Here is an 18,710-nt window from a genome sequence, read left to right on the forward strand (position 1 = left end):
TGCCATTATAAAAACTGAAAGTAACTAGTACGTACAAAAGTATTTCACAATTCTATGTGCCTAAGAGGCATTCCTTTTACCTGTCATCAAGAACAGTGATAAGTTCTCCAGCTTTAAACGTTAATTCATTATCTTCAGCAGCTTCAAAATCATAAATAGCCCGAACATTCCGCCCCTCATGTTTGTGATTTGTTAAGAGACTTGTAGTGCTTGGATAAAGACTGGAAAGTGGTGTTTGCTGTTGTCTTTGTTCTTTCAGTGATAATTCAATAGCTGTGAAGTAATAAAACCAAGAAAAGACTTCTCATTAAATTTAGTTCATTTCAGCTGTGCAATATTAATTTCTTTGCACAATATTTGCACAAAAATAAAATAAGTGAAAATATTCACCTAAGCTAGCTCAACACAACTTATATTGAAGATATATGATTATGCCTACTAAAATGGATAAAGTTCATGAACTGGTTTTCATATCTGCCGTTTTAATATTCTCAGGTGACATACTCCAACTTTTACAAATTACTCAAATTTAAGACACCTGTTATCTGGGGAGGAGCAGATTATGCAGAATGGAAGAAAGGGGAAATGCTTCATAAATTACATTTCAATATAAATATAAGAAGACCTACCTCCTATCTACTTAAAAGATACCTTAGATATATAAGTAAGTAAGACTTGCTTGTCTAAAACAAAAAAGGCTTTTTCCTGTTTCATTTCCACACAGTGGAATATCCCTCCCTTTGGAGTAGCGACTGATCCCTTCTGTCATCAAAAACAGTGTTAAAATATAACTTTCCAATTTAACCTAATACATTAGCTAATAGACTAATAATGGTCTTCATCAGATTTTTGTTGGCTTTTAGTTTTTCTGTTATTGGCTTAATTCTTTTTTTAATTTGTTTTATACTGTACAGTATTCTTATTAGCCAGCTTCAATAACATTTTCCTCTGATGGAAAGGCAGAATATAAATCCAATGCAAGTATTATTATCAGGTCTACTATATCTCCTAGATCCCTTTCTGGTCAGCTTAATCTTCAATAACACATATGCAAAGAAGTAACAGCAGTATTATTAAACTATTTATCATGCACCTATAATTACAAGCTGTGCAGAAGTTAGGATTTTTTGCCCCAGTGTTCATGACTTCACACATTTGTATCTCTTTTTGGTGCTATTATATGGATAGCAGGGACGCGGTGGCGCTGCGGGTTAAACCGCTGAGCTGTCGATCGGAAGGTCGGCGGTTCGAAACCACACGGCGGGGTGAGCTCCCGTTGTTAATCCCAGCTCCTGCTCACCTAGCAGTTTGAAAACATGCAAATGTGAGTAGATGAATTGGTACCGCTTCGGCAGGAAGGTAACGGCGTTCCGTGAGTCATGCTGGCCACATGACCCGGAAGTGTCTATGACAACGCCGGCTCCAAGGCTTAGAAACGGAGATGAGCACCGCCCCCTAGAGTCGGACACGACTGGACTTTACATCAAGGGAAACCTTTACCTTTACCTATATGGATAGCAGTTTAATATTTTGAAGAAAGCTTTTTCTAAGTTTTTTTTTCTTTTCCTTTTTTTATATTCTTGATGAACTATAGTGGTGTTGTCTTGATCTTATCTTACTCTCAAGGCTCTGCAGAATACATTCTGACCAAATCTCCACTAAGATTTCAAACAACCTGCAAGCCTCATGGAAGCTCTTTTTGAATTTTTTTGACTTCCTTCTTTACAAGGCTGGTTTTATAATAATTCATCTTTTGGAGCCAGCTATCCTGGTGTTCTACTTCTTTGGAAAATGGCCATTGCTTTCACCACTGGTCCTGAGCAATACTTAGTCCAGGGACATCTGTTGTAGAACCAAATGGGTTTTGGCATCATTGTTTTGGCCAGCTTCTTTTCTACTTTTTCATTTCACAACAAAAACCTACTGAATATATGCCACATTTTCAAAACTACATTTTCATACAAAGAACGGAAATAAAGCAGGCTAATATAGCTTACTAACTGTAGAATCATACGTTTTTATAACATTTTAACAATCCCTGCTGTAAACATGGAATGTTTATATTATCATCATGTCATAACCAACCTTTAGCTAGGTCCTCTTCCTCTTTCTTGTTCACTACTATTCCAGGATCTTTGGCCACTAGAGCTGGGCTTGCTTTTGCTTGTTCTGCAGCCTGGCCAAAGAACAGAGGACAATACTTAAATAAAAAATCACTGCAATATATTCAGTCCATTAAAAGTGGTCCCGTATTTTTCTTTAGTATATTTCCAATCTATTTTGAAAAGTCAAGTAGAGTAATAGTCTAGCTCTAAAAATACGGCTAGCTCTAAAAAGCACAATTCTACACATACCCATTCAGAAAGTACAGGTAGTCCTCGACTTACAACCACAATTGGGACTGTAAGTCATTTCCATCATAAGTCATTGTGGTCTTAAGTCAAGTCACCACATGACCAGACTCAATTGTATGACTATTTTTATGGTGGTCGTTAAACGAATCACAGCAGCCATTAAGCGAATCCAGCTTCCTCGATGGGCGTTTTTGCTGGAACATGGCAAAAAAATTCACAAAATACGACCATGTGATCGTGGGACGCTGCAACCAGTCGTAAATGAGAGCTGGTTGCCAAGTGCCTGAAATGCAATCATGTGACTGGGGGGGGGTGCGCAATGTTTTGCAACACTCGGCAGTGCTTTACAAGACTTAAATCACCCATTCCCAGGCCGTAGTAACTTTGGACCACCATTAAACAGTCGTAAGTCGAGGACTACTACAGTTTAGGCCTAAACTCATGGGTATATAAACATGACTCTGGAATTAACAGTACTTGGTGTATCTGTTTCAAATTCAATAAACAAGTGACACCTAAGAGCATAATCTATGTGAACTAATTAACAGTGACTTCTTCTTTAATTAAAAAGCAAAATCTTTTTTGCACGTAAGTTCCCTTGTCTTCATAAAAACAGCAAAAATGGATATGGATGTGGTACTTCATTATGCTCACTCCACTGATTTCTTTGCTGGGGTCAGGAAAAAATCAGTCTGTAGTTGCTACGACAGGTTAGGCATGTGATCTTTGAAGGCTGGGAAAGGGTTCATGAGTCCTGGAGGTATTTAGCCTCTACAAAGCTGTGTTCTTCATGTGTTCATCTCTTCACTCCTCACAGAACAGGCTACATAACTCTGACAACTTTTGGCACAGGCCCAGTTTTCAAATCTATGATTCTGGATACAGTAACAATGGCAGACAGTTTTACTGCTTGCAGAAGCACAAGCAGTGGTAAATTTTGCTAAGAGGATTAAAAGACGTCAAGTTAGGTCTTGCCAACTCCCTCAGTGATGGAGAAGCCAAATGATTAGCAGCAAATGTTAGGCAAATTGTATTATGTACTGGCAGATCTGAGAATCAATGTATCAGAAACCAAGTTGGTTGCCTGAGACAGAAAATCAATATAGCAGGAATTGTGTATTTGAGATGGTAAAATGAGAGGAGATAGGATGGAGAATAAATAAATGTTAAATGAATATGGACTGAATACCAAATGAGTGAACAGTATGAAATTGTGTTGAAGTGAGTTAGTCCTACAGAGAGAATTAAAGCTCATTCCTTCCATGTAAAGGAAGACTGAATGGTGCAAGAGGAAGAGGAAGACCCAGGAAGTCATGGTTATATGGAATTGATGACAGCCTGAAAAAGAGAGAGGTGAGGTTTAAAGAACAAAAGCAATATATGAAGCAGTACATAGAAATGGTAGAAGCAAGGACAGTTTGTAAGGACAGACAGATAATAGTTATATATTAGTACTGTACCTGTGAACCAATAACTGGAAACATAACACCCTGTTCCTTAAGGTTTTTTATCATAGCAGATATTAGACTAAGTTGGGGATCATTCTTGAATTCATCTGTCCATTCCACCATGAGTGCTTTTAACTTTTCACAGACTTTTGGATGACCCTGTGAAAAGGATTAAAGATTTGTATTATTTGGACCTAGTTTAAGATAATCAGATTTAGCCTTAACTACCTTTTCAGACTTGGTATCATGGGACAAATGGCACCAATTTCTAGGACCATTCACAGGGTATAAAACCATTTTTCAAAAATTGATTTTGAAAATGTGCTTTGAACCTCATGCAAATATAGCACCTCTTGGCTATTCATTAAAGTAGCCTGTCTTTTTTCAGGCTTCCTGAAAAAAAGGTAAAGTTCCTTTAAGAGTTGCATTAACTTTAATGAGTTCATTCTCATTATCAAAAAATTCTATTTAAGTGCTGCATTCAAATAACAAGAGACAGTGTCCTGACAACAGTGAGCTCGATTTCCTTGGAAATTCATTCAAATCAATACATTTCATATATTGGGACTTCTGATAACTAGCTGTTAAAACATTGGAGGGGCTTTTTTCTGCCTTCCCTTCCCAAACTGGATTAGCAACCATCTATTGATAGGTTTAACAATAGCATGTAGTACTTTAAGGACCAATTCATTTATTACCGCATGATCTTTCGTGAACTAGTGCTCACTTCAACATAAAAATGCTGAAATGTATTACTTTTGCTAAAAGACAGCATCATGGCAATTCCTCTGACAATTGTACAGCTATTTTATCCATATGTATATTACTCATAGTGAAGTGTATCTACCTTTTATACTAATACAAGATTCCTTTAAACTGACAGCTGTATAAACAATTTAAACATATATTACCTTATTTAGCACACTGCTTACTTCACTTGCAAAATCTCTTGAACATACTTCTAAATGAAATATTTTACCACAATTTGAGACACATGCTCCAAGAAGCTAAAGAGAAGAAAGGAAAATCAAGGTTAAGTATTTAACTATTCAAATTTATTTTAAAAGATTTTTTTTAAATAAAAAAAGCCACATACTGTCAATGCCTGCATAGCAACGTGAGGATCCTTGTGGTTCACTCTCTTCATAATAGAACGAAGACAGTCCTTAGGCCTAAACAAATAAAGTAAGTAGTTTTTAAAATTTATTGACAGAAGCTATCTAGAGCCTGCAGGAGGTAGTGCCTAAGATACTCTGAAGCAATAGGACTTTTACCCATAGGACTTTATAGGTAAAAATGGATTGGACTCAGAAGTCAATTGGCAGCCAATGCAGCACAGGAAAAAGTGTTATGCATGCATAGTGGTTCTTACCCATTAGCATCCCTGTCACATTCTGTATCAACTGAGTTATTTTCAGAGACAGACACACACATTTAGTACATGGGGCTGTCTCTGAAAATAACTCAGTTTATTGTTGCCAAGGCACCCCATTCTAGGTAAAGGAGCAGTTGGTGTCATGAGTGAGGATGGCGAGCAGGGGGCTCCCATCCAGGCTGTAAAGCACATGCGTAGTACTGAGGAATTAGGTGGCCATTCAAAGAGACACAGATCGGGCCCGCCTTAGTCTTTGGGGTTTATATGTCTGGGTTTTCCCACGCTTCTTCAGTTTGTTAGGATTCTGTTATGTAGCAGTAATAAAACACTAGAGACCTACTCCTTGTCTCAGCGTGGTTCCTGGCTGTTAGGACAGTGGGCCCAACCAGCCTCAGCTCAACAAATGACATGTATTTATTTATCTATTTATCTATCTATCTATCTATCAAATTTGTCACTGCCCATCTCTGACCGGAGGGAATCCTGGCATGGCTCCCACCTCACATTCCAGCATGAGTCACAAGTCCTAGGTGGACCTGTTCCTGCAGGGAAAAGTGATCCCATCCAAAGCCAACACTGTCCTGGAGCCAGCGTGTTTCAGGGCAAACACTAATTAACTCTTGCTGGGAGTTTGTTTCTACCCATCTGGACCCTCACAACTTCCACACTGTCAGCCTTGCGAGGTAGTCCAGACAAAAAGCACACCCAGAAGTACTAGTTCTAACTTTGTTAGGTTACATCAAAAGAATCTTGCAAGTCTGAAAGTATGTCTCCCGCTCTCGCCTTTACATTCCAAGAAACTAGGAAGGGCCCCTTCTGAGACATTTGCACACCCACATTCCTTCTGCGGACTCAGCTGCCACTTGTCTGTTGTCTAGTCTGCGGCTCTTCCTCCTGTCTCCCAAGGTCACTCCCACGTACATTATACGCACATTGGGTTAGGACCTCAATAGTATCTCCAGTGTGACCTGGAGTGGCAGATGTTCAACTGAATATCATTAGTGCACTGATAATACTTCACCCTAAATCAACAGATGACCTCTCCCAATGCGCCTTATAGATGTTAGATAGTAGTGAGGAGAAACAGAGTCCTATTGCAACCCAGACTGAAGCACCCAGTAATAGAACTGCTTCTCCCCTACCACTACTGATTGGAATTGCCCTTAAGGTAGAAGTGAAACCACTGCAGAAAGGTTCCTCCAATCCCAACCCTCACAGGCGGTCCACTAAGATAGCATAGCTGTTGGTATCAAAAGCTGCTGAGAAATGTAAGGGTGAAGAGGGTCCAGTTCCCACCTTCTAGATCCCAACACAGGCCATCTACCAGGGAACAATGTAGGCATGAAAGCCAGCTGGGTGTCTTTGGGCCAGCTGCTCTCTCTCAGCCCAACCCACCTCACAGGGTTGATGTTGTGGGGAAAATTGGAGGCAGGAGTATTAGGTATGTTTGCCACTATATCTCTCTATCTCTCTCTCTCTATCTAAAAGGTGGGATAAAAAAAAGAATAATATAAAAATACAATTTCATTTTTCATTAAGTATCAATATCCAGCTGAAGGAAACTGTAGTTGAGGTTATATTTCAGTATAGGTTATCTTTATTGGTAGTCTCTGTGTTTTGTAAACTGCTGCATCATTCTGGCACTACTAACTACAGAAAATAAGCCAAATAATATGATCATTTCACACTGTATGGAACTGCAATCTTGTCTTATTCCAGGCAGTAGCCTCTATTAAGTTTTCTATAAAATTACAAGAAAAAGAGTTTGGAAAAATGATTCATATTCTTCTTTTGTATGAAAAGTAACTGATTAGGAAGCCCTTTAATAAAATGAATATTTATCAATACAGTCATACGTTTTAAGGTGGCTCTAGAGAATAAGGCATCTAATACAAAATATTAGTTCAAACGTATTTTATTATTTGATAATGCACATTTCATTTTGCTTTTCTGCTATTAAACTGAAACTTATTTCAGTTAAGGTATTTCAGGTAGTTAGTTAGACAAATAATTAACCTGCAGTCAATAATTTAAAAGTTTTATTTAAAAAACTGGATTTTAATTTTGCTGAAACTTAAACAATAGTTCAGGGAGTCATAGACCTGAAATGCACTCGAAGGAAAATCCTCATAGCAACATTGAATCACATTGCCCTAATATGCAATAATCACTAAGTAGAAGTAACACACAGCATATCAACAGACAATAACCTCAGAATTACAGACTGAAGGAAAAAAACGTAAATAATCAATGCTTTTCATTAGACCATTCACACAGGATAAATATAGCAAAGCGTTATGTGTGCTAAATTATATAGACAAACCTTGGTTTCCAAAGTATTGGTTTATTTAAATAGTGTAAATACAAGACTTAGTTGTATTTATATAAATGATTTATTTCCAGGCACTTAAGTAGTTAATACAGATTGAGTACGTAAACTGTACTATTAGATTACAAAGTTTAATTTTATCATCTAGAACTATTTGATCATAATTTTAAAGTGCTTTCCATACACTCTCCTAGCCCTTTAACCTATTTTAAAATCAACCCACATTAAAAACTAGGTATTACCTTTCGGTAATTAACATTTCAAGAGTAACACTATCTGTGCCTATCATAGTAGAACAAATATGGTATATACATTTCAGTAATCTAAAAGTTTATGTCAAGTTATAGAAATCAAGAGGACACAATTCCAAACTAAATTAAAATAATGTCAACAAATAATGCACAATTCTATTATTATACAAAGACAGCCTGCAGTGGGAAAGTGAAATTCAAGTAGTAATTTTAGATCTGAGTCTCTGACATGCCCAATGAAACTTCTGAATTTCTAAGCCTTAAATAAGAGGCTCCTTGTACCATATTACACAGTGCTTCTTAAAGTTGCCTTATTCATAACACATTTTTTTCAAATAGCATAACTTGTTTCAAAAAACTCAAGAGCAAAGAAATGAACACGGTGTTACGTTTTTTGGAATCTGACACAAACTCGAACGAAGGAATTCATTCAGGCAAATAAATGGATAAAAATTGGTTTGTGTTTGTCTCCAAAGAGTTTGTTCATGAATCAGTTGAAACAAGAGAGTATGAGAGAAATATGATGCTAATATATAAGCAATACTTCATAATTACAATAAAAGTTTTAAATCTGTATTATACAGGACAGTGAAGTAAAAGAACAAATTACAACACGCATCAAACAGATCTGTTAAAATAAACTGTTTATTCTTAATCTGATTTCCAAAATACTGTTAAAAGGTCTGGGTACTTTTATAAAAACTGAAATACAATTGAATGAGGCATTTTATACATCACGTAAAAAATATTTCAGCAGCCGACAGGAGAAAAAAAAAAGATACTGAACTGCTCAGTCACTTCAGTGCTTTGATTATGATGATTATCTGCCATCAAGTCGGTGTCAACTCTTAGGGACCACTCAGTGCCTGGGAAATACTTATTCTGAAAACAGCAAGTAATAACCTGTCCTATTTACAAGATCAACTGCAATTTGAATGGTACATGAATATTGTTGTAATTGCAAGGTACAAACAGATGGGATGCCTAATGCAGTCCTCAATAAAATATTCTACATTAGCCACACACACAGTTCTACTAAATGCATTCTCACATTTCCTATCCATTTGCAAAAAGGCAAAATCTATAAATGATTTGCAAACCTGAACATTACCACATACAATTTTCTGTTTGCCTGAGGAGGTGCCTTACACATTTTAGACTTCTAGGCTCTTCATTTCAAATAAGGACAGATTAATTCAAACAAGACAATTATACTTACCCAGTTCGTGATTGTCCAACTTTATCACAGATATCTAAGATGAGTCCCCAGTCTTCAGCAGTATTCATTTCACTGGTTGCTTTCTCTTAACAACACAAAGAGACTTGAAATGAGTATGAGTGAAAATTCAGTACCAAAATTGCCGTTGGTTTTAAAGGGATACAAGTCATTCTATTTTTAAAAGATGGTGATAAAGCTTTCTTTTAAGCAGGCAGAATACAGCATTATTTTACTATTTTAAGAACATATAATATACTTTTAATGTGAACATATTCAACAGCGGTATTTCATTACTGAAAACATTAACACATTGGTTCATCAAGTCAATATATTTATGCTACAGCCACTACTGTGGGTCTTGCAAGCCAGTAATAATAATTTTAGTTTCTCATTACATGCTTTTAAACATAGTTTATAGTTTTGGTGCTTCTGACTTGCAAGTCTAATCTAGAAGCAAACTCAAGAAGTAGGGCAGTTAAACTCTTCAGTTAACAGAAATAGTGGAAAATATGGAACAATGTTTGTGAGTGCTCCATAGTTCTTGCCATCGCCATCTTTGCCATCTGTTGTAATCATGCTTACTTATACCATCTAAACCCAAAGCCTGACAATTTAAGCCTACAGATCATGCTGAGCTTGCTAATGCATCCCCATGCCACTGCCACACAACACTCCTTCTACAGAAATATTTATCTGTTTGATTTATACTCTACATTTCTATTTTGTAACACACTTATCCAAATATGGAGACTGCATACCATTTCACATTGTCAAAACCTAAGTAAAGATGCTTTCTAGAAGTACTAAAGAACAGCACCTTTAGATATTTTTGTTCCATATTACAGTGACTTAGCAGAAGAGCCTCAAAAAATAAGCCTTTAAGCTTTAACAGTGACCCTGAGAGGAGTGCTGCAACTAGTGAAGTGATACAATTAAGAGCAGCAATCCATGTATGTCCTACAGTAGAACTTAAAATTTAGAATTTACCTGTCTCCAGGAAATTACATGTGCAAAATTTAATTTGAATTATATATTTAAAATAAACTTCACAATAATGGATCAAACACATAATCGCTAACTAGGGTTTTATTTGCATAATAGGTTTGAGAAAGTCAGTTTGGTCTAGTGGTTAAATGCACCAGGCTAGAAACCAGGCGACTGTGAGTTCTAGTCCCGCCTTAGGCACAAAGCCAGCTGGATGACCATGGGCCAGTCACCCTCCCTCAGAACTAGGAAGAAGGCAATGGCAAAACACTTCAAAAAAACTAGCCAAGAAAACTGCAGAAACTAGCCCAGGCAGTTACCAGGAGTCAACACTGACTCAAAGGCACACACACATATACACACAAAACAACTGAGTAACTGATACCATTGTCATTTTAATGGTGCTTCTACAATTGGCATGATTATTTCTTATTATTAATTCCCCAATAGATTTTTTTTTTTACCATTTCTCCTCAGTATGCTAATCTTGGACAATCTCTGATTTTTTAAGATTAATTTGGTGAATGGTTATGCACACAAAACTCTATTCCCTTCCAAAGTGATTCCTTCTTATGAACAGTCAGTAACCAAACAAAAATATTTAGAACACCAAGCAAGAGGCAAAAATCTGTCTTAAAAGATCTTAAATTAACTTGCAGGATATTACATTTACAGGCCTGTCCTCTTAATTAAAATACAAAGCTGATTATAGCTTTATAGTCACAAAAAACACAGAAACTGTACATTAATACATTTGATCTGCTATATTATAGATTTACAAATAGAAATCAGCTTTATACAAATAATAACATATGGAAACATTACTGCTTTATACTGAGAACAAGTTATTGGCCTATTTAACTCAGTATCATCTACTATGGTAGTGGCTCCTTAGGACTCCTCATCACTTATTATTTGCTCAGTTCAAATGAGAATATACAGATCAATTTCTTGAATTTCCAACACGCAAACCCAGAGGTTGCTGACTTTTACCTACTCCTCCTCACTGTGAAAAGCAAATACAGTGCTGAAAGAATGTGAGCAGAAATAAGGCACTGGTGAGCTACTGTTTTCTCATCTTTCCATTAGCCAGCTGCAGGGAACATTGACTGGCACCCCATGGAAAGACAAGGTACCAGCAGCAGGGACAATTGCACAATGGCACAAATCTGCAGAAAAAGGGTATGGGAAATGAGAATAGTGGATATGTGGAAGTGCTATGAATTCACAAATCATATTAAGGCAAAAGGTGATTTATTTGGTTATGGCTCAATGTATTGCATGAACCAGCTACTGTGACTTGTAAAATACTATTTATGGTGTAGCGCATAGAAGAAATTCAGCTAATTGTGGTTCATTTAAGAAAACATGATTAACTTAATTGTGGCTTAATACAGCATGTCAACTCAGCTATTCACGATGATGCCTAAGCATAAGGCAGTATGTAATTTAGTATGTGTAAATCTAGTTACTGTACTGTTTTACTTAGTGGCACTAGCCATAATACATAATCAGTCAACAGTAATTAAATCAAATGCTCACCTTCCATTATTATGTTTTCCATTTTTATTGTGTTACAATTGTCAGCCAGCAAGTAAGATACAAAAGCCTTGTAGATGGAATAGCATATAGTCACCATCAGAAACCTTAAATGGTTGAAGGATACTGAGAGGTAGAAAGAACTACAGTAGATTTTAAAGAGATGTCTTACATGCTACATTAGAACCAAAACTATTGGTATCCTTCATTTTAAAATCCTTTAATGCTGTGAGAACCCTGTAAAATAATAAGGCTGCAATTGTAAACAGGGTAGCAGGGAAAATATTAAAATATGACTATAGATGAAGTAGATGAAGAAATTTTAAGATGTGCAAATGCTGGTAGAAAGGAAGTATGCAGTTTGTTACTAGGAATGGTTTATTGAAATACGTCATGTAGCTGTGTGCTTCTGCACACTACGTTGTATGGAACTAAGAAGTGGTTATGCCAAGAGAAACATAAAAGTTGTATGAAATGGGAATGGGTGACTTGAAAAGTATGTGTGGTACACACAATAAGAAAATGAATGGATGCTGAATGAATGTGGATAGAATACAAAAATGAGTGACCAATATGAAAGATGTAGGTTAAAGTGATTTACTCACACTGACAGAATGAATGAGGACTGAATAGCAAAGATGATATATAAAGGAAGAATGAAAGGCTTGAGAGGAAGGGGAAAACAGGAAAAAGTCGTGGCTGGATGGAGTTAATTAGCTTCTCAAAAGAGAGATGTGAGATGTTTAAAGAACTAAAGGCAATTTATGAAGCAGTACATGGATGTGGTAAAAGCAATTATCTTTTGCAGAGAGAGAGAGATGTCAAGAAATATAATAAGGAATATAGATTTAGCTGTATTTATTTCTCTCTTTCCTATTCTGTGCCTTAATTTCAAATCTGGAAATTCCAGTTATTTAAACTGGTCCCCTTCTTCTGGTATTATAGGAGGAAAGTATAGGAAAGTGATTTCATGAGCTCACATACACAAAAGGCCTGTTCCTAAATTCTCCACTAGAAAATCCTGATAATAAAATGTAGATAGGAGAGTCTGTATGATCTATTAACAAATTGCTTCTCTAACTAGCTTGATAGAACAAGGCAGCTCTTGTCAAAACATTCACTGTGTCACTCTGAAAAGTCATCCTTGAATTTCTCAATGTAGAACTTTAATACAAATGCTGTATTTTATGCTGTATTTTCCATTCACATGGTTTCAGTTTATTGCCTATTAACTGATGCAGCCTTGTGATAAACATGTCACACGTTCCTGTGAATCACTGATGACTCTGCATGTAAGTAATGAATAAACAGAATTTCATTTCATATTTGTTAAATATCTTTCATATTTTGTTGGCAACAAATTACAGTAGTCTCCATTTCTGTTTTTCTACATATCATATACCTCTACATTTGAAGATTCTTCGTGTTAAGCTTTATATGGCAGAGATTCTTCCAACCCCTTCTTTTCAGAGGTTTTGGACAATAATTGTCAGTCAGTTGCCATGTTAACCAGGGATGACAGATGTTGCTCCAAAACACTAGGTTGCCTACTCTACCTTAACCTCTGGATCCTCGGTTCACATCTTTCTCATAGGAAAAGAAGAGCTATTTAATAAATCACTAGAAATAAGCAAACCAACTTTGCAGTATCATATTAAAGTCACATTGCATAAACTCTTACGTTGAAGGCACTATCAGGTATGAAAATCATAAACATCCATTAGATCATAACATGCAATGATTTCATGTTTATCTGTATAGAAGTGGTGCTCATATACTTCCACGTTGAAAGTTACTTCCAATCATAGAGATTAAGGTCTACATAAGGCAATATCTATTTCATTACTATAAGGATTTCTTCAGGTTAGTTTACAAAAAAATAAAGACAAAGCCAACAAACCAGTAAAACTGGCAACCATTAATATCATATACTAATCAAACATGATACTGAAGTAGTATCAGCTTAAAAAGTTGCTGAAGAGATAGTTAAAAGACTCCAGAGTCTTTTCTTTTCACTAAAGAAATATGATTTTAAAATAGCCAAATAAAAATAGGGAGTACATTTCTATTTAATGTTTCTAAACATTACAATATGGTCAAAATCCCATGTGGTTTATGGCACTAAAATTGATTACTGGAGTTCCATTTGGGGAGAATCGTTTGTTTTGCGAATGTGGCGAAATCTGGATCACGCTCACCTTGGAGGGGGGATATTGTCATAATAAAACGGAAAAGGAGCGAACTCTTCGGAGAATGAAAAGAATGTTAAAAACACTAAGCGGCTTTACGTTATAAACGTTTAGAATAGAAAATAAGCAAACTTTCCCGATGTTCCTTAACGTGCTAGCTTTCCCCACTTCCAAGACCCCTGGGCGGGGGATGAAGGGAACTGTAGTTAATGGTTCTGAAGGGCATCGCGTCCAGGAAAGCATGGTTTAAAACACCGCTGGCCCAATTCGGGGAGCTCAACTCCACTTTGCTTTAGCCCCTAGAACAAAACCCAGAGCAGGGCATCCCTCGAGAAAGGAAGCAGGAGCAGTCCCACTTTTAGGAAAGATGGAGCAGCGCTCACAACGACCCTGATGACGACCTCGTGAGGACCGAAGGGAAAGGATCCAGCAAGAGGTCAGCTCTGGGCAGGGCCCAGGCAGGCGTGACGACAGGTGGGCCTCCCTCACACTCACCCACATCCTGATCGAAGGGGTTGCTGGTGAAGAGAGGCATCTTTCCGGAGTGGGCGAGCGGCTGAGAAAGGCGAGTCGCCCCCGCTCCCCCCGACCCTGCGAGGTAGGGAAGGACGGACACCGACGACTCGGCTGAAGGACCCAAGACTCGAAACGGCCGAAGCTCCACCCCGCGCCCGCTCCACACTCCTCTCCCTCAGCTCCCCTCTCTTTCTCCGCTTGGCGCTCCAGACGCCGCCTCAGTGGGAACCTGCCTCGCAGTGCATGCCGGGAGGAAGAAATAGGTGTCTTCCGCCTTGCCTGATGTCGGGGATTTCAGCTGCCAAGACTGAGGAAAAAAGTTTTACCCTTTCCCAGGTTCCTTTATATTTCAAAGTTTGTTGTGTGACCGCGAAGGGATAAGAGGTTGAAGTAAAACGTTGAAGCCTTCTCAGGCTTGTTCAGGGCAAGAGCCGTGGACCTTCCAATCAGGCCCCCTTGGACATAAAACCATAGAGTTGGAAGGGCCATTTGGGTTGTATTGTCTACGTCTTTGCTTTGAAGCGTCTTCTGTAGATGAAATGAATATTGGGGGATGCAGGGACGAATTTTGGGATAGATGGGAAGAAGTTTGAATCAAATGTAGTGTGTGCTGTTCTTTTTGGGCGTTGCTACCCACTATACTTCTTCAATTACCTGAAAAAAGGCAAGTACTTGATAGACGGCCATTATTTCAAAGTAAATTAAATGGAATACTCTAATAGATTTCAGTTCTGAGAAAGGATATTCCAATTGACTGTTACAGAAATTTTGTATCAAATCCAATCCTTTATTACAGCCTTTAGGCCAGAGAGCACTACAATAAAACTACATAAACCTGTAATTATTAATAAAACTAAAAAGTAGACATACAAAGCAGTAACAGCAGTTTGTTAGATTTTTATCCTGCCTTTCATACACGAGCTCAGGGCAGTATACATATTGCTCCATCCTCCCATATTTCCTACAACAGTATTTGTTTTGTTTTCTTTATTTTCTATCCTGCCTTTATTACTTTTATAAATAAGGCGACGAACATACCTAATACTCCGTCCTCCTCTATTTTCCCCACAACAACCCAGTGAGGTGAGTTGGGCTGAGAGAGAATGACTGGCACAAGGTCACCCAGCCAGCTTTCGTGCCTAAGGCGGGACTAGAACTCTGACTCCTAGTTTCTAGCCTGTTGAAAAAGTGACTTGCCCAGTCATACAATAAGTTTCTGTAGCTCTGTGTAGACTTAAACCTGGGTCTCACATATGCCAATCCAGCAGCTTAAACACTGTATCACACTAGCTCTAATAATTCAGCAATGGAACCAGTTACCCAGAGAAGTGGTGTGCTCTCCCTCATTGATCATCAAAGACTTTGCTCCTTCAAGCAGTCTACACAGCCTTCTGTCTGGGATGCTTTACTCTGGATTCTTGCATAAAACAGAGGGGTATCGTCAATGGCTTAAATGCCCCTTTCCAATTCTACTATGTCTATAGGATATTTCATTTTATGGCAGGGCACCATCAATTCCCTTGCTACTGCTTATTCACTTACCTCATCCTCTGGATCACAAAGAAAAAAAAAAGATATGCAAAGATTTTGGTGCTTTCCCACTGCTGGTTTGCACATACATTTCCATACAACAAACATTTTTCTATAGATACACAACCCTCAAAAGCATTTTCAGTTGTAAAATCATGCAGAGATCACCACAGGCTGAATAATGCTTCCTCCATTGATCAATAGGAGAGTACAAAAAATGGCAGTCAGTGCCTCATCCCCTATTACAGTTTCTCCATTTGTAAAACTTAAACTAGTCACCACACCACACAGAAGAAATCCAACAGAATGCAAGCCCTCCATCTCCATCTTTGTTTTCAGTGATTGACCGATTATGTTCCATCAAGTCGGTGTCAATGCTCACTGACAACATATATAGATTTTTTTTCCATGACAATTTGTCCCCAACCTGGTACTTCAGGTCTTCCAACGGTGCACCTATTGCCACTGTAACTGAGTCCATCAACATTGCTGCTGGTCATGCTCTTCTTCTCTCTTCTCCCACCTTTCCCAGCATACATTTGTTCATTTGCCAGTAAATCTGAGCAGTTCGTAAAAGGGTATTCTGCAAAGCTACTGAGGCAGCTCTCCTCCACTGCATTCAATTGTTTGTTCAAGATGTAATCATGAAATAATACTTTGTCAGAGGCAGAGGGGGAGATTGCATCCTTATCAGTTGTAAAATAATTCTCCGTATTTTGGGCCTCTGTAGAATGTGCCTACGGTAGAATTCTGTTTCATCAACATTCTATGTAAAATCTATGTAACCTTGGAGCTCTTGTTCATTGGGATGCAAGAGACCATGACTCACTATAATCTGCTAGATTTAGAAATAATAGAGCAATTGCTGGATCTTCTGTAGTTGTGCATCTTGGGTGAGCTTTCCATTATATCCTTCAAATTTTTAAAAGAAAAGGCTAAAGGTCTATTTGATTTGGATTGGCATACCCAAGAAGTCATGATTAATGGATCCTAGTTTGATACAGTATGTTGACCTAAATCACAGTTCCCCCCTTGTGACATCACTTTCATTATATTACGATATATATGCCAAGAAAGAAAATGTGAAACTCAGAAACCCATGTGCACTCTAAAAAAGTTTAGAGGATTAGATTTATGTCTTCAGATTGTTTTTTTATTTTTTCTTTATTAATCATTTTTAAAATAAAAAAACTAGAAAAAGGATGGGAGCAGTGCTCAAGCTACTGCTGGGTTTGGTTTGTTTCAACTTTCTGATTGTCATGTCCACGTAACAGAAATACATGACTTGTTTTATCTTAACTGTTAAAGACAGGGAATAAGTATTATTTCAACATTCTTAAAAATCTAAGATCTTCTCAGTCTTTTTATTTCCCAACTCCTTTTGAAATGGTAACTTCCCTAACTCCAACCTCAGCAACCCACATCCATTAAGCCATGCGTAACCTCTCACCCAAAGACAAGTAATTTATACAATAGGTATCCTGCATCCTTGCTTATTTTCATTAATCACAGGCTGAAACTGTACTCCATTCCAGGACACTTACAGTAATTACTCCTTTAACTAAAAACCAGTTTTTCAAGATAAGTCACTCCACATCCCTTGCACTAGTTTTAATGAAAATGGCTATGCTTTGTTCTCGCTTAACACCAATTTATATACAGATTTTATTTCATTCTGTTGAAAAAATAAAAGTTACATCCAGGTATGTTTTCCTATTTTAATCAATAAGAGAGCTGACAGATTCTAAAAAATCCCTTTGTCATCTAGGTAACAAGTGTGATTATTCAGCCTAGAAGTGACTTGAAACTGATTAAGGTATTTTGGAATCCCAGTTGGGCTTTCTACATATTCCTGAATTTTATTTTGCAGAGCAACATAGAGGTTTGGAATTCTCTGTTGAAACCAATGGACTTTTTTGTTTTTTTTAGAGCTCTTCCTCACAGTCATGTAACCTGCATTCCTCCTATCTTTAAGTCAGCAGAAAAGTATGCCAGCATAAGTTGCACTGTTCCTACAGCCAAGCTTTCCTCTTCCTAGGTGACAAGGTTTGCAAATGAGCCTGTCTGTATAGATTTCCTGTGGGACAATTTAAGGGTAGTGATCAGTGGTTTTCCCAGCCTTCATTTCCCTTCCCACCCAACGTATTCACCCAGTGGGAAAAGCACTTTCAGCTGCTCTCCTTAACATATGATGGGGAGGCTTGGGGAATTGTGGATAAGTGCCTGGTTTGGAGACTTTAGCCACCTTTCAAACTGTTTGACAGATAGGTAACCAGCATGAAGATATTCTGCACCATTAACCTGTCACTCAAGTTATTTCTGAAAACAGGTCTACCCATCTTCTGAAAGAGGAAATACATTACTTTAAAACCGTGACATCTTAAGAGGAATGTAAAGTGCCCCCATGGTGGATTGGGAATGAGGCAAAGTCTACGTTATGACAATATCGTCTTTAAAAATGATTAGCAGGGGACTGTCTTTGCACACAGCTGGACTTAAGTATAAGCTCTTAATGTACAACTTCCATTACCGAAACCTAGATAATGCACCAGTGGATTGTATAATGGGTATCACCTTAGCTTCATGCATGTAAGTATGGCCAGACACTGCTGAAAGATCCCCCATGAGAGTGCCCTAAGATTGGAGAATGCCGGTCTGAATCATCGGAAAGTAAATAAAAAGCAAGGCTGGCTGGGGAATTCTGGGAGTTGAAGCCCGCACATCTGCAAGTGGCACGTTGGTCTATGTAGTGCAAGCCATCTGGAGAGCGCCAGTTTGCAGAAGGCTCTTCCCTGCTAGACGGTTCTGCAGTTCCCATTATTGACTATCCTACCTGGGGACAAGGGGGTGGTGGTGGTCCCAATGTATCAGGGCTGGAATACGTTCATTTGGTCACCTTTGAAAATGGCCCTTCCTGGGGACAAACGAAAGCCCCGCGGGCAAGTGACAACTCCTTTAGCGAGTCTGCCGGCTCCT

General features: G+C 38.0%; 1 protein-coding gene across 1 annotated transcript in view; it reads right to left on the reverse strand.

Annotated features, from left to right (window-relative positions):
* Positions 1–14,308, reverse strand: part of STAM (signal transducing adaptor molecule) — a 30,313-nt gene extending 16,005 nt beyond the window's left edge. The window contains exons 1-7 of the mRNA XM_063303550.1: positions 14,184–14,308; positions 8,977–9,061; positions 4,899–4,974; positions 4,714–4,809; positions 3,815–3,961; positions 2,086–2,176; positions 81–273 (exon numbers count right to left, since the gene is read on the reverse strand). Coding sequence (XP_063159620.1) covers positions 81–273; positions 2,086–2,176; positions 3,815–3,961; positions 4,714–4,809; positions 4,899–4,974; positions 8,977–9,061; positions 14,184–14,223 — 728 coding nt within the window. The 5' untranslated portion in view covers positions 14,224–14,308. The remainder of the gene's footprint in view (positions 1–80; positions 274–2,085; positions 2,177–3,814; positions 3,962–4,713; positions 4,810–4,898; positions 4,975–8,976; positions 9,062–14,183) is intronic.
* Between the last annotated feature and the right edge of the window lie 4,402 nt (positions 14,309–18,710).

Source organism: Candoia aspera, chromosome 4 (genome assembly GCF_035149785.1).
Source record: "Candoia aspera isolate rCanAsp1 chromosome 4, rCanAsp1.hap2, whole genome shotgun sequence".
NCBI classification, from domain to species: domain Eukaryota; kingdom Metazoa; phylum Chordata; class Lepidosauria; order Squamata; family Boidae; genus Candoia; species Candoia aspera.